This window comes from Gymnogyps californianus, chromosome Z, assembly GCF_018139145.2.
Source record: "Gymnogyps californianus isolate 813 chromosome Z, ASM1813914v2, whole genome shotgun sequence".
Lineage (NCBI taxonomy): Eukaryota > Metazoa > Chordata > Aves > Accipitriformes > Cathartidae > Gymnogyps > Gymnogyps californianus.
In genome coordinates this window covers 31460108-31474947 of record NC_059500.1, presented here as the reverse complement: position 1 = coordinate 31474947, position 14840 = coordinate 31460108, and the positions used below count along the sequence as shown (strand labels likewise).

General features: G+C 46.5%; 1 protein-coding gene across 1 annotated transcript in view; it reads left to right on the top strand.

Moving 5' to 3' along the window:
• Nucleotides 1-14840, top strand: part of PSD3 (pleckstrin and Sec7 domain containing 3) — an 82905-nt gene that overhangs the window by 39826 nt on the left and 28239 nt on the right. The window contains exon 9 of the mRNA XM_050913039.1: nt 13054-13097. Coding sequence (XP_050768996.1) covers nt 13054-13097 — 44 coding nt within the window. The remainder of the gene's footprint in view (nt 1-13053; nt 13098-14840) is intronic.

Genomic DNA, 14840 nt, shown 5'->3' with positions numbered 1-14840 from the left:
ATGTGTGTGTGCTTATGTATTTTGTTGGCTTTTATTGTTGGTATTTTCGTCACTGGGATCAGGCTTAAATGATGCTAATGGATTCTTGCGGCTTTGTATGAGGACATTGGAGTTCTTCAGACACAATAATGTGGTCCTTGAGTTTGGTCTCTAAAAGCCAGTATTGAATTTCACTTTGAATTCCACAGCTTTTCTTCTTGTGTTGTTGATTTGCTGAATGACGTTAGGAGGACCAAGCAAGGACTGGGTACGTTTGGCCTCCCAGGGAAACTTGACCGGTGGGAGGAAGAGATAGGAAGGAGCTTGTTGTACCATAAGTTGGAATGGCTGCCTGTTTCCCCTATGGGTGATGTAGTCTGCCGTAGTGCCTGTGACAGGTGAAAAACTTTTGTGTGGCTTTAAAAGGGTGAGATGGAAGGAATAGTAGAAACTCTTTTTTTCCCCTCCTGCATCTGTTTTGGCCCAAAGTTTCAAATTCTCCTGCTGGTTTGTGGTTTGCTCCTTAGAGGTGCTGGTAGGGAAGGTCCATAAATAGGGTCACCGTCCTTTCAGTCACCCCGGTGGTGTCACTGGGCTGTTCAGACTAAATACTGACTGACTATCTGCATTCTGCCCCTTTCCCACCACCTCTTTGCTGGTCTCTGATCAAGGGGAAGGTCATGGCTTCTCGACACACCTGGAGGGTCTCCTGGGAGTGGACAGCTTTGACTTTTCTGGTATTGCACAGCCATTTCAGCCCCTCTTTAAAAAAATACCTTCTATCCCTCTATTTATGTTAACAACCCACTTCTCCCTCACAAAGCCCTGTTGCTCAGTTACAGACAGAAATCAATCCTGTGTGCATGCTAATTTCTAAAATGGTGGGACTTCTCTAATGTTGAAGAGTGGTCTTTCCCCCGAAGAAGGCAGTCACTGTGTACACAGGGCTACTGGCTCAGTCAGGAGTACAAGATTGTATTACCACTTGCAGATGAAAATCAGGGGCACTGATGAAATCTGAGCTGAATCCCTGAGCTCAAGACATTTAAGGCTTCAAAAGCATGATCTCAGGAGGCGCTCTATTTTGGAGAGAGTGAGCTGAGAAGTGTTTTCTGTACTCCATTGGAAAAAAAAAATAAAATTGACCAAGATGCAGCCTGTCACCCTTGGCGTTTTGGACTGCTGCTTGGTTACTACTGAAGCAGACCTGTTCCCTTGTGAATTAAGGTTCCTGTCCTGCCTGAGGATCTGCTAACCTCAGCTCAGAGGATGCTAGGTGGAGAACTGCTGCACTTAGGCAGCAGTGATGGTGCTGTGCTGTGGGCAACAGAAGAGAAATGTTGCTGTGATTCAGTCTGGCTTGTGTTTAATAATGAAATTGCTCTGCGTAATTCACATTGGCCTAGGTCTGTGTGTGATATTTAGGGAATATAATTATTTCAGATGTGTTGAGGGTGCTTGGGGAGGTGGCCTTATAAATGTGAGAGCAAGAATAATCTGCTAGGCAGGGGGCTGCTAGGATAGGGAGTGATTTGTGGCCATTTATGTAGCACCTGTTGGGACCTGCTGCTTAGCTTATCTGGAGCTGTTTGATTGCAGTGAAATTTCCTCTAAGAAGAGATTTTCTTTGAAAAGCTTTTCCACTAGCAGTGGATAATTTCAGGCAGGTTAAAGTAACATAAAACCTTTTCTGGGAAGTGGCACAAGTAACTTAGAGCATGCAATTGATTGTTGCCACAGCAAAAGGGTCCTCTGCTCCTTCAGGTACCCTCTAGTAATGACAGGTTTGTGTAAAAAGGCTGGAGCACATCTGGGATTTGATCTTAATGTGTGAGGTAGGCGTGGGCTTGCTAGACCTGGCTGTCGTGGAAATGAAAATGCATTTTGCTTGTTTGCCAGGTGGGAAGAATACTGTACCTCTAGCAGGACAGAGGCAGGATCTGTGGGGAATCAGAAGTTTCTCACCCCAAGGACAGTTTTTATATTGATATTTAGGTTTGTTGTTCCCTGTTCCACTGACTGTTGTCCTTCCACACCTATTGCAATCTGTGGGAAGGATTTGCACCTGTAGCATCCTTGGGGGTAACAGGACCAAAGGGTGACTGCTGATCGAAGGGCTGCTGCATACTGAAGAGGCAGCAGTATCTTTTACAAGCGAAAATGCACCTAGGACCATAATGTGGCTGTCTAGCCATTTGCCCACTAAGGACATAAATCCTTGATTGCAAGAGGCTGGGAAGGTGTAACCAGGGGAAAAGCTCACTCAATGTGCTTCTTATCTACTCCTGGGTGCTGTCATGCATGTGACGTAGGGTGAGCAAACTCTCGCTCTGCCTTAACATGGCTCGGCTGACACTGAACGAGACTCGGGCGTGAATGGGGGCTGGAGCCCCTTCACACAGCTTTTGGCTGCCAGATGTGTTTCAGTGCGGGACGTTCACGTCGGCATGCCAGGGCAGCAACCCCTCATCCCTGGCTGCATGCATGGACTAGCAGCTCCCTGTGCATCATGGTGGGAGTGGGATGAGAGGCTCTGGTGTCCCCCGAGACTGTGACCCTGCTGCTGGTGGCCTTGCCCTGCCTGGTGGGCTGGCAGCATGGGGCAGGTTGCTGAACCTGGTGTTAGCCCGCAGTGAGGTCCCCGTGCCACGTGGTCTTCCAGCTCCTCGTGCTCCCCCTGCACAAGCTGTTTGCCTCTTCTGAGTTCGGGATGATGTCCCCGTTGTCCACTTCTGCCTTGGCGCTTGCATGAGCTGCTCCACCTGCCCTGGCGTGTGCCGGCAGCTGCCACGACCCCGTGCTGAGCAGAGCAGAGATCTCCCTCTCTCATCGGAGCAGGTTGCCATGGCAATGCACAGTCTGCTGTGCTCTGGGTCTCCAGGAGCCAGAAATGATGGTGCTTTTGCAACATTGAGGTAAACATCTCTCTTTTTCCTTATATAGTGCATCCACCCCTGATAAGAGCATGGGCTGCCATTGGTGCTGGCCTCCTCTCGCCCCCTGTGTGGGGGAGAGCAGCTCCAGGCGCCGGGAGCATGCCTGACCTGCGGAGCTGGGCTCCCGTGGGTTGGAGTGGTGCCTGCGGCATGCGTGGACCCTGGCAGTGGCCCTCCCGTTGCTGGGCAGTGTGGGTTTCCTGCAGGGGAGGAAGAGGGTGCCGCTCAGGAGTGGCATCGCTCGTGGGGTCAGCCACCCGAGCGTGCGGTTTGCTCGCAGAGGGGTACGGCTACAGCTCTCCTGGATGCCAAGGGGGGAGGTGGGTCCCCAGCTGCTTGCTCACAGCTTTGCCACTGGTTTGCACTGGTCACCTTGGGAAAGTCATCTCTTTTCCCCTAAGCCCCTCTTAGAGTGTGAAAGTGGTCTTGCTCTCCCTTTCCCCCTGGGAAGGCACCCCAACGACTCTGGCAAACGAGTGCAAATGCTTAGAGTTGTGGAAATTTGCTGGGGCATCTCTCTGGGGCTTGCCAGAACTTCGTTATGGTGCTGTGGGCTTTCACTCATTTCTCCAGTGCTTTGGGAATCCATCGGTATTTCTCACATCCAGAAGCCTGTAGCTGGCAGGTGATTTAAGACTCTTTTTACGGTGTCCTTTGTTATTGCAGGCAGTAATGAGCATGGCAGGCTGTTGCAGGCAGGGAAGTGTGGCCGTGTGAACTGAAAATGAATCTCTTGCTTGATCTGCTGGCATTTGTTCCAGCATCTTTCTCTCCACCTCTCTCCCTCTCACTGTTGGTGTGTGTATGAAGGGGGAGTCAATGCTGGAGAGGGGAGTGGAGCAGGGGAGGAGTTTCTATCAGCCTCTTCTTTTTCTTTTTCTTTTTTTTTTTTCTCCCCCTGTCCAGTGACGTGAGCAATGCCTGGAACAATCAGGCTGGCTCCAAACAGTGTGCCTGAAGATGCTGGAGAAAACAGCCTAGTGTGCTTTAAGCAAACACTGATTGCTTGAGCCTGGGCTGTCTAGACGTAACCTTTTCCAATTCCTCTGCAGGGGATTGGGAAGTGCCATTAGCTTTCTTCTTCCCCATCCCATACGCTCACTTTTGGAAATGATTGGAGTTAACAGTGTTCAGAGCACCAGCAAAGTCCGGGTGAGAGCCACAGGTTCAGTGAAATACTCCCGAGAAGAATCTCTCTGGCGGCAGTCCCATCGGTCAAAATCTATGAAAATCTCCAACTCCTCTGAGTTTTCTACTAAAGAAAGCAAGGTAAATAACTAAATATTTATAGTGTTTCTCTTGGCTAGGAGTGAAGGTGGTGGTGTTGAAAAGGTTACGCTCTGCAGGAATTAAGGGCTCTGGATGATCTGCAGTGATCACAGAATTGCTGTCAGGTCGGAAAAAAAGTCTCTAGGTTTGAGGAGAGGCTTGAAGGTGAGAAAGGTCTGGTGTGTGAGAGTGATCGGGTCTTAGAGGAATGCTCTGTCACTGAGCTTGGTGCAGTAGTAAACAGTGAAAACTTGCTAGTGAGAATGCTAATGGGAGCTCTGCTCTCGGGAAAGGTGCCGGAGTTGGCAAGTGATGTCCTTGGGATTATCTGTTTAATGGGAATGGTTTTCCATAGAAAAATAGTTTTTGCTCCTTCTCTACAGCTCTGTGATTTAGTAGGTGTGGGTGCTAGGTAAAAATATCGTCTCACTTGCATGCATGATTAAATATTGTGATCAAGTATTTATTAGGAAGGCATCACTTGTGCGTTTATAGGAATACATTAGTGTATAGTAGCGGTCGGTAGCACAGGCTATGCCCAGCTGCTACAGTGGCTGTGTGCAGCATCTCCTCACTCAGCCCAGCCCAGTTGTTCGGCTCCTAGGCAAACAACCCCCACTCCATGCAGTATCTCTTCTTTCCTCATTCCTTGCTCCCACTCGATAACTGAGAGGCACCTGGGAACCCCTGGCAAGAGGTTTAATAGCCGCCTCCCTCCCAAAGGTGCTCCATGTCTCCAAGGGTTGGATGAACTTTATGTAGTGACCGAATATGCCTCTAATTTCATTCCTGCTGCAAATTGATTCTGCCTTGGGATTAGAAGATATAACCATTTGCAAAGGTGTGTTGAATGAGGCTGAAGTATTTCAGAGCATCAGCCAAAGGCATTTATTCATGTCTTGTGTCCGTGTGCATGCAAACAAGCAAGCACATGCACGGATCTTCCTGTACTGTCCCTTCCCTAAATCTCATATCTGTCCTGAGAGAAACCTCCTCTGCTGTGATGAAAAGATAGTAGTTCTTTGCAGATCACTCTCTGCCGGCTTACAGGTTGTATGGTATTTCAGAGCCTCAGCTGCAGAGCTTTAATCAATCACAGAGTAATGGAAATAGAAATAAATTAAGTATTTTATTCAGTCCAATTGCAGGAACCTCCGTTTTGAGGGTCTTATTGACCATAACTAAGAAATAGTGTACTGCTAAGGTTGTGGCAGAGAAATAGCATGGCCATCGTTCTCGGGCTGTTGCTGGTGCAGTATCTGCTACTCCAGCAAATGCCAAAGTAAAGGCTGCATGTGGCAGGTGCTCTGCAACCCTGCTCTTGTGATCACTTTCACCCTGAGCATGGGAATAATTGCACGGTATTCAGTGGGAGGATTTATGTACAAAAATTCTCTGCATATGGCAGAAACTTGGGTCTTTTGACATCCGGTGAATCACTTAATCTCCGTACCTCTGTTCCCTCTCCCAGGCTTTGTGTCCACTGAGTATGCATGGTGTAATGTCCTCAGGGCAGGGACTTTCTCCCAGGGATGGCGTCTGACACAGTTAGCTACTGCAGTAATGAATGCTCTGTGTTCATCCCTCTGTGGGATTCACATTTCTGCCTCCTGAGTGCTGTAGGTTGTTGTGTGAGAGAAACCCGTTTCTTCTCCAGCCTAGCTCAGTAAGTTGGGAAGCATACTGCAGCTTTGGTTTTGTTTGTAGTGCTGTTTCCTTATTTTGTACAAAGATATTTGTATGTGTGGAGCATCTAAGACCTGTAAAAGCTGTGTTACGGAGGGCAGGGATATTCTCAGATCCCTGCATGCCCATCAGTGATGCCTGCCCAGTTGACAAGATGACAAGCGGCTCTGCCACTGATTGGTCTTGTGATTTTGGGCAGCCCGGTTCTTTCCATATGTCTGTTTCCCCTTCTGTTCTTTGTCTGCCCATCTATTTTGCTAAGATGTCACTGATTTAGAGAACTGATTTATATTTGAGCTTTAGCTCTTCTGTACTGTTGTGTTAGTGGAAGAGACCTGGAAGTTGTTGCCAGTGTGTAGTGTGGCAAAGGAGGTCTTTTTATCAGTGTAAGTCTGTGTGTGTGTGCTTGTACATCACCTCTCATGAAATGTCTTCAGTTCTGGGCTGGGCTTTCTGGACCGTGGTGCCGTGTAGATCCCCTCAGTCTCAAGCAGGGCTTGATTTGTAGACTTGTCCTCTTGCATATTTCTGTGGGTGTGTTTCCTCCTTTGTTTGGACTGCCTTGTATTTTATCTGCTCCCCATACAAAGTAATTACAATGCCCAAGACCTGTGTCTGTGACTGCTTCAGCTGACTGAGGGCAGGAGACAGATTTAACCCATTTGTGCCTTAGAAACATACTCCTCTGACACTTCGCACTTACGTGACTCAGCCTATTTTGCTGAGCTAGAGAGTATTATATATCCTCATGCTCTAGCCAGTATGAACAAAGCACCAACATGGTGCCTGCATATGAGGTCTGCCTACTGCCAGTGACAAAGAAGCTAGGTAACCCAAGGACCTATCATCTCCTTGAAAAACATCGAGTAGTGCTTTTGTGCACACATATATAGACACATGCACCTGTACGTGTACAGGCCCCCTAGGTGATGCATCTTGGGTGTGTATTATAGGCAGGTATCACAGCCTCAGGCCAGCAGGATAACCTGCGAAAAGGATACTGTGAATTGATGTACTGTTGTTCTCTGGGGAGTGGGCTCAAACCCAGGCTGCATGCAAGGTGAGTCAGAGGACCTTAGGATTGTCCGTGTGACCCAGCGTGCTCAGCAGTCTCTCCTCCCGACAGACTTTTCCTGCAGCAGTGGACTGAATTGCAGAGTGCCTGTGCCTGTCCTGCCTGCAAATGCACAGGGCCAATAAAACAATTTCTGAAATAGGCTGTGCAGGTGCTCCGCTCTCAAAAAACACTTCTCTAGCCTTTTCTCTGCTCACCCATAATAACTCGGTATGCTGCCTTTACCAATAACACTGATGAAACACTCCAGCAAGTACAGAACAAATCTTTTCTAGCAACCCCCATGTATCAGTTTTACAGAGGACACATTTCTTGTGTGGCATTAATTTCTTGGGTCTCAGGAGCACCAGCTAACCATCCTTTTCTGTTTTATGATGATATATCTGGCACAATCTTTCCTTCCTTTTTTCTTTCTCCCCCTCCCCCCCCTTCTCCATACAAACCAGATTTTTAACACAGGAGTTTCTCTTAGAAATGTTCTCCTCCAGTTGGTGACGCACTTGAAATTCCCTGGGTGGAATGATCTCCTTTCCTTCCCCCTAAAACATTCCTATCAACCCTATCTCCACCCACACCAAAACAACATTCATCGGTTCCATATGCTGCTGAACAGCTCTGTGCTGTTTTATGAATAATGTATGCTGGCTTGTTAGAAGAACGTTTGTTGTATAAACCAGTGGAATTTGAAATTGAGAGCGATATCAGCAGACATGCCATGCCGTGCACTAACCCACGGGCTTCTTGGGGTACTACTCTGGCATCCTTGCTGCATCCTCGTCAGAAGGGGGAAAATGCGTGAGACATCAGGGGCATGTGGGCTTTGAGCCTGGCAAGGAGCTACAGGCACTCAGTGATCAGAGCCCTTATCCTTTCCTCGCCAGGTGTTACAGATCCGTGCATGAGGACAAGAGAAAATTTCAAGATCTGGATTTCGGGGGAGGGTGGCAAAGAGCAGATGGTGAAGTAGTGTAGATCTGTATACAGGCAACAGTTCTGGAGGAGGGTCAACCTTCAGGTAATCACCTAACCAGCAAACCGGGAGTGGTGTATAGCAATGATGTGTGGCACCCCATCCAAACCTGGCAGAAGGCAGTGACACAGAGACACACCCTGGTCCAAAGGACGAGCGCATTAACACCTATCAGGACTGCATGCAGACACCTGCGATGTCTGGTATCTGTTGCTTCTGTAACCTGTTTATTTTTGTAGCGTTCTGCTACTTCTGTTGTTTTTCCTCTCTCCAATAAACCACATATGGTGGGAGCCGAGGCTGGTCCCTGCCTGACTGCTGTGGTCCCAGAGGCAGAGCCAATGGACTGGTGCTGAGTGACTAGGGGAGATGCTGAACTTCTGACTGAGCACTTCTGACTGCAAAGACTGAGAACATCTTTGCCCAGAGGTGTGACTGGGCCTTCCTTGGCTGCCTGGGATCAACTGTGCTGCTACCAGCTGGAGGTGAAGAAGAAGGGTCCCCAGGCAGGGCTGCTTCTGACAGTGGCTGCAGGGGAGGGTGGCAGGGGCCTGGGTCAGAGAGCACAAGGACATCCCTGTCCTGGGGGCTGCAAAAGCCGCCCGGGGTATCTCCTGTGATGGTTAGATGGTCATTCCCCCAACAACTCCAGAAATCAAGGTGGAACTGGGTGTGAGCAGAGAGCCTGGGAAACAGAAACTGGAGAAGACAGTCCAGGACATCCCTGCTGGCTCTCTGAACTGAGTTTTGGTTTTGCCCGTGTACCTGCTCATGGTGGGCATTTCTGGCCCCTTCTCTTTTATGCACAGAGCAGGTATAAGAAATACCTGCGGTGTATTCCTTTCCCTCTTGGTGGGCTTTTCTGGATGGGCTAGTGTGTATAGAAAGTCGGTAGTCTGCTTCAGGAGCCCAGCCCTATGTTGCCTTTCGAGGGAAAGGCTCGCACAGTGCCCCGGGACCTCTTCAACACCTTGCACCCTGCTGGCCAGGCTTTGGGGACCCTGTGCCTGCTTGTTACCTAGATGATTTACCGAGATGAGTATCTGGGTAATTCGTTACGTCTTTGTCCCTGTGTGCACACCTGGTTGTGCCTTTCTTTTGTTCACTGCTTCTGCATGCAGAGGCTGACTCACAGCATAGCCGGCAGTCGGCAGGTGCTGAGAGCAGCCTGTTTAAATGGGTCCAATGGTTCGTGCATGTGAGGTTTTGAAGGAGGTGAGGATGGTGACTGACCTTTTTTTCTTGGCAGCTTTGTAAAATAAACAGGAGTTTTCAGAAGCACCCCCTGCACAGTTTTGCTTCTCTTTCCAATTGGAATAAAAGTATCAACTGTTGAGAGCTTGTGAAAATCCAGATTTTTAGTTGACCTACCTGCTTACCAAAGGGAAAATGGGGATGGAATTCAGCAGCTTCTTAATGAGTTACAGGCTTCCACTTAAAAAAGAAAATCTAAGTTTCTTGTCTAGTTTATGAACAAATACAAACAAATCCCACAAACACATAACAAATCCCATTGGTTTTTGACACTGCAGTCTGCTAAAGGTCAAATTGGAGCTCTAGGAAACAGCATTGGAGTTAAAATAAGGAAGGTGTCTAGGATGTTGCCTGCTATTCTGTGTTATGCAGCAGTTAATTTCTTTTATTCTCCCTTCAAAACTGCATTTGTTTCTCCAGGGAGCTTAGAGCAGTGCTGGGCCTCAGGTGTGGTGGACCCAGAGATCAGCAATTCTCAGAAAGGGGAAAGCTGTAAGGAGTAGGTTTTTGTGGTCTGGGTAATAGAGCTTAAGAGTTGAAGCAGTGAAGTCAGACACTGCTGAGTAGTTGGTAGCTGGGGGTTTGGATCCTGCCTACAGTAGCCTTGGGTGCCAAAAGAGAGAGAAAGTTTCTCCCCTTTCCAAGTGGTATCGGTCCAGGTTGGAAGATGAGACCCACGCAGTATTCGTTCTGGCATTCCCTGCTGTGGTCCAGCCTCCAGTTTTCTGGCTTAGATAGCAAATTTGCCAAGCACTTCCCAGCCTAGCAGGTAAGAAGCTGTGATTGTTGTCAAACTGTAAGAGTGCTTTAAATCAGAGCCTTTTTCTTTTCATTTCCCTGAGAGAAAACATGAGTTAATAAAACGTGTCCTTGCAGCTAGTTAAGTACGGTGAAAGTCATGTCCCTGCCATAATCTCTGATCAGCTTTGTTGCAATTTAGTGAAGCATTTAAGTGCTTGTCTCCAAGTTTCTTTAATTTAATCATACTCTGGAGAAATGTCTGCTGAAAAGAGCTACTGTCTGAATCAGGGCCTTGGGAAACAGCCATGAAATAAATGATAGAGCAGGTGCTGGGCTGTACACGTCTTCTACTGGTTGCAAAACATGGGAGGAGGAAATTTTTCTTCTCCAGATCATGCGAAGGCCCAGTACACATCAGGAAAATGTTAAAGCATAAATTGCTTTGGAGAAGGAACGTAAAGCAGCTCTAAAAGGCTGGTGAGTCCAGTGGCGAGTGCACAGCCTGGCAGCGGCCTCTGCCAGAGAGGTGGGTTGAGGGGCAGGCATGAGAACTCATGTATCTCCATCCCTTGAGAGGTCTACTCACTGAGGTCTCACTGAACATGCTCAGTAGATACGCCGAACATGCCCTGTATACAGCTGCCTGGGCTGTTGATACACTCTAGGGTTTTCTTTTGTTTTTGTAAATAGCAGAGACTTTCTGAGAGCCTTTATTTGATGCTCTGTGGGGGACACTGTGTCCTTCGTCAGATGTATGCCATATGACTGGGTTGGTGTCTGTTACTCCCTAAAGAAGGAAGATGGAGTCTGGCTCATTAGTAAAGGTTGGGACAAACACATGTCACTTTCCACGAGGCAAAAGCCTGGGCCATTTGCTGTTCCTGCACCAATCTGGAGCACTGCTTTTGTCTGTCCTGCTCTTTGGCTGTAGTGATCCCTAGAGACTTCCTTAGCAGCAAAATCTTATAAAAACCAGTACTGCACAGGGCAGGTGTTCATTTTCAGAGGTCGTGACCCAGTCTTGTAGGCATTTGGGCCAGAGAGCAGCAAAAGGCATTTCCGATACCCCAGGCCAGGTTTTTGCTACGTTTCAAAAGCTCATCCAACCAGCTGGGGAAAAAAATGCTGCTTCTGAAAAAATGGGGAGGCAACTGGGGAAAAAATGCAGCCTCTTTGCCTTGTATTTAGAAGTAGTTTTCTGGCTCAAAATGTAAGAGAATATTTTAATTATAGTAGGAAGAAAACGACAAGTCAAAGAATAAGAGCGGGGCTTTGGCCAAATCGTTAGAAACATAGTGGCTTCTAATAGAAAATATTGGGTGACCCCTAGGAATCAGTGTCAGCATCAGTTTGTGCAGAGAAATGGAGGTGTGTCTAATTCTGCTGGACTGCTGGCTGCATGGTAGGAGAAATGTTAGCCCTTTTTTTTGCTTTCTTCCTGCAGGGTGGTCTTAAAATCTCTTGATAGCTCTCACCTGAAAATTAAGCAAAATGCCTACAAACTGCCAGCAATGCCCTTTCCTTCACCTTAGGCTGTTTGCCTTTGGATCAGAGCTCCTTATATAAGTTTGGAGAAGAGGGATATATAGAAATAGACAGTGAAAACTCCAGAGTTGGAAATATTTCATCATATTGCTGTGAGTAGAACAGCAAAGCCCTGTTAGCGGTGGGGGCCTCTCTCTGCTAGCTCAGTACAAGTAGGATGTGGGATGATTCCTCCTGGTGGTCATACCTGTTCTGTTCCTCTGAGAACGGTACTTTTATGGTACACTGTGACTAAAAGCTGTAGCATCAGCGTGAGGCGAGTTGTACCAGTATGTTTGACCTGCTTGTGGATGGTTCAATTTAGCCAGATTTTCACAGAGCTGAATATTAAGGATCTTCAAATAGACCATGCAAGATTCGGAAAGGAGCCAGTGGATCACAGGACGAGCAGTGGGATATGCGCATGGGATTCTCATTGCAAGTTCAGCTGTGGCATATGCACAAGACTAGTTTCAACTCTTCGGTTTTCCAAATTATTTTTGTTTTGGGTCAGAGTTAAGGCTATTTAAATGCTAATGTTTCTGTTGAGCGTGTCATAGCTATTATAGTATGTGATTTTCAGGCTTGTTCATACTTGATGTGCTACTTTTTGGTAATCATGTGCATCAACAGTTCTTCTACACGTTAACATATTTTGAGGCTGTGTAGGAGTTATGTGCCAGAGGGAGTAAATCTAGCTATGTATATAAGGTAAATTACAAATGTGGATTATAAGTGTGAGAATCAGGGACATTCCATACCAAAATACTTCACTTGAGTCAAGTGGCCTATTTGAAGAACTCCATTAGCTTGTAGTAATAGCAGGCATTTATCCATTGTATGCATCACCTACTGGAGGGCTGAAATCAGACACACTTATCCAAGTGATGTACCTACTCTCACTCAAAAGAAATCCATCCCAGCTGTCTGATATCCACCCAGGCTTAAGTCAGCCTCCAGACCCTTTCCTTGCAGGCTGGCATCAACAACAGAATTGTGACCTTTGGTGTCAAACCTACTGGCATCTTTCCTATGAATGGAAAGAGTGACGATGTTAGCAGGCAGCAGTCCAAGACATTGATCTTCAAGCACGAAAGCTGCTTATCGTTCATTTTCTGTTTTGCACTTAGAAACTGAATGTGTTTATGTTTGGGTGTGTGACTGGGAAAGCATTCAGGTGTCCTTGAGGCTCAGGGGCTTTGGATAGCTCTTCTGGCATAGTTTTACAGGTAAGCCCATATGGTGAAATCTTGGCTCCGTTAAAGTCAGTGACAAAAAAATCTCACTGACTATCAGGAATTAAATTGGACCTTGAATTTCAAGGCTATAGTCTTGTGGCTTTTGCAAAATTAACAGGGTTATTTTAAAAAAAAACCCAAACCACAAAACCCAAAAACCTGCTTGAAAAAATTACTATAATCTCAAACCCTGCATTCTGGTATTTTTTCCTTAGATGAGATTTCTGCTCAAGACTTTTACGTTACCATGAGCAGATATAGTACTTCCTTGATCAGAGACAGCTCGCTTGCTGGTATTAGTTAGGTAATTTTCCTCAGCATATTAATGTATGTATAGCAGGGGTCAAACAATAATCCCATCTCATTTCTCTCCCTTTGCAGGCCCTCTACAATTCAATCAAGAATGAGAAGCTGGAATGGGCAGTGTAAGTATACTGCATAGAAATTAGGAGTTTAAAAATAGTACCTGTGTAGTAACCTGTTTATATGTCCTATGTAACCATCTGAGTGAGCTCCAAAGCCTGTAGAAGACAGCCAGTGTACGTAATGAGTTTGCTTTTCTGTTAATGAATGACCTGGCAATACTGCCTCATCTGTTTCTCCAGCAAGGGGAGTTGTTAATCATAGGAGCCAACTGCATTTGTAAGGAAAGAGGACGTTTCATTTAGTAGGAAACTTCAGCCTGAAAAGAGAGAAATTAAATCCTCCGTTGTTCTATGACTGCATAAATAAAACAGAAGTTGACTTCTCCCTTTATCTTTCCGTACATTGTGTCAGAACCACTGAATAGAAACACACGTCTTGGATTGAGTTTCCTGCTGTTGGTTTATTGTCTTGGTTTGTCTCCTGATTAACTATGGATAACTTGACAACAAGCTAATATGAAAGATGATAAATTGGACAAAGTCTGATATCCCCCCCATCCTTAGCTGCTTTCGACAGGCTAACACTTGTTAACTACGGAAATACTGCAGACAAGAAAGAGCTTCAGTTTCTGATTGTGTTAAATTGACATTTCTCTGTGCTTAGGTTTCATGTGGTCTACGTATGCCAGCAAAGAGTAGAAGGGTCTGCTTTAGATTTTGCTGCTTGCAGAACAGTGGATTTTGGAGTAAAATAAAAGAATTATGTCTTTTATCTATTTTGGCTTTACAAGATGTTTACCTGCGTGGATTTACGTATCTGAAACCTCACCTTCTTGAGAACAATGTATGTCTGGGATGCATGCTCCTGCACCTTTTGCACTAGAATTCTTAACAACTGCCATAGGTCTTGCAGGCCCATTGGCTTCTGATCTTCCTTGTTTTAAGTTCATCATCTGCAAATGAATTTCTTGTCAGGGTGTGCAACCTCACTTACAAGGCCTGCTGGTCCCAACTGGGATTGCAGTCCCTGTTCAGAAGTGTGTTAGATAATTTCAGAGTAGTGAGGAAGGTGTGCTGCTAAGGGGAATGACCAAGAAGTGCCATCTCTGATGAGCCTCATAAGAGGCATGGTGGGAGACATTTTCCCAGACTGAGTCTTGGACCTGGAATATGCTGTGTGAATCTTACATGTCACAACACCAGAGCTGTTTGCAAGACACTCTCTCACAGGTACTTTAGACCCAGCAGAATCCATTATGTGACTTTCTCAATGTCAGAATTTTCCTCCAGCTCTTGCCAAGAGACCATACCGTGTCTAATACACTTGGGCAGCCTCCAGGTGCGAACTGGCTCATGCCTGGCTCTGCTCCCATGAGCTTCAGTCAAGGTGATTTATGAGATAGCTTGCTCCTGTATAAGTAGTAACTGCTTCGGCATTTACATAGTCCAGTCCATGTCCCTTGCTAATGAATTGTTTGGGGAAAAACTGCAAGCTGGCTGGAAGAGGGAGAAATCAGAATACTCCTTAAATAAGGCTTTGGGATGTGAGTGTAAAGCCACCTTCTCCCACCAGGATGCTCAAAAGGACCAATTGTCCATTCCAATCTGAAACTCAGACAGATAGCTGGGACTGATGTGACAATTACTTTCCACGCTGAGAAACAAAGCTCATTCTGGCATAGTCAAAGATGTTGTGCCTTTACCTTTAAGGCTGAGAGTGCTGGCTGGAAGAGGGAGTGTGAAGATGTCTCTTCTCACTTTTACAGAGATGTGTGGTTGGTGTAAACTAATCACCCCAAGGAG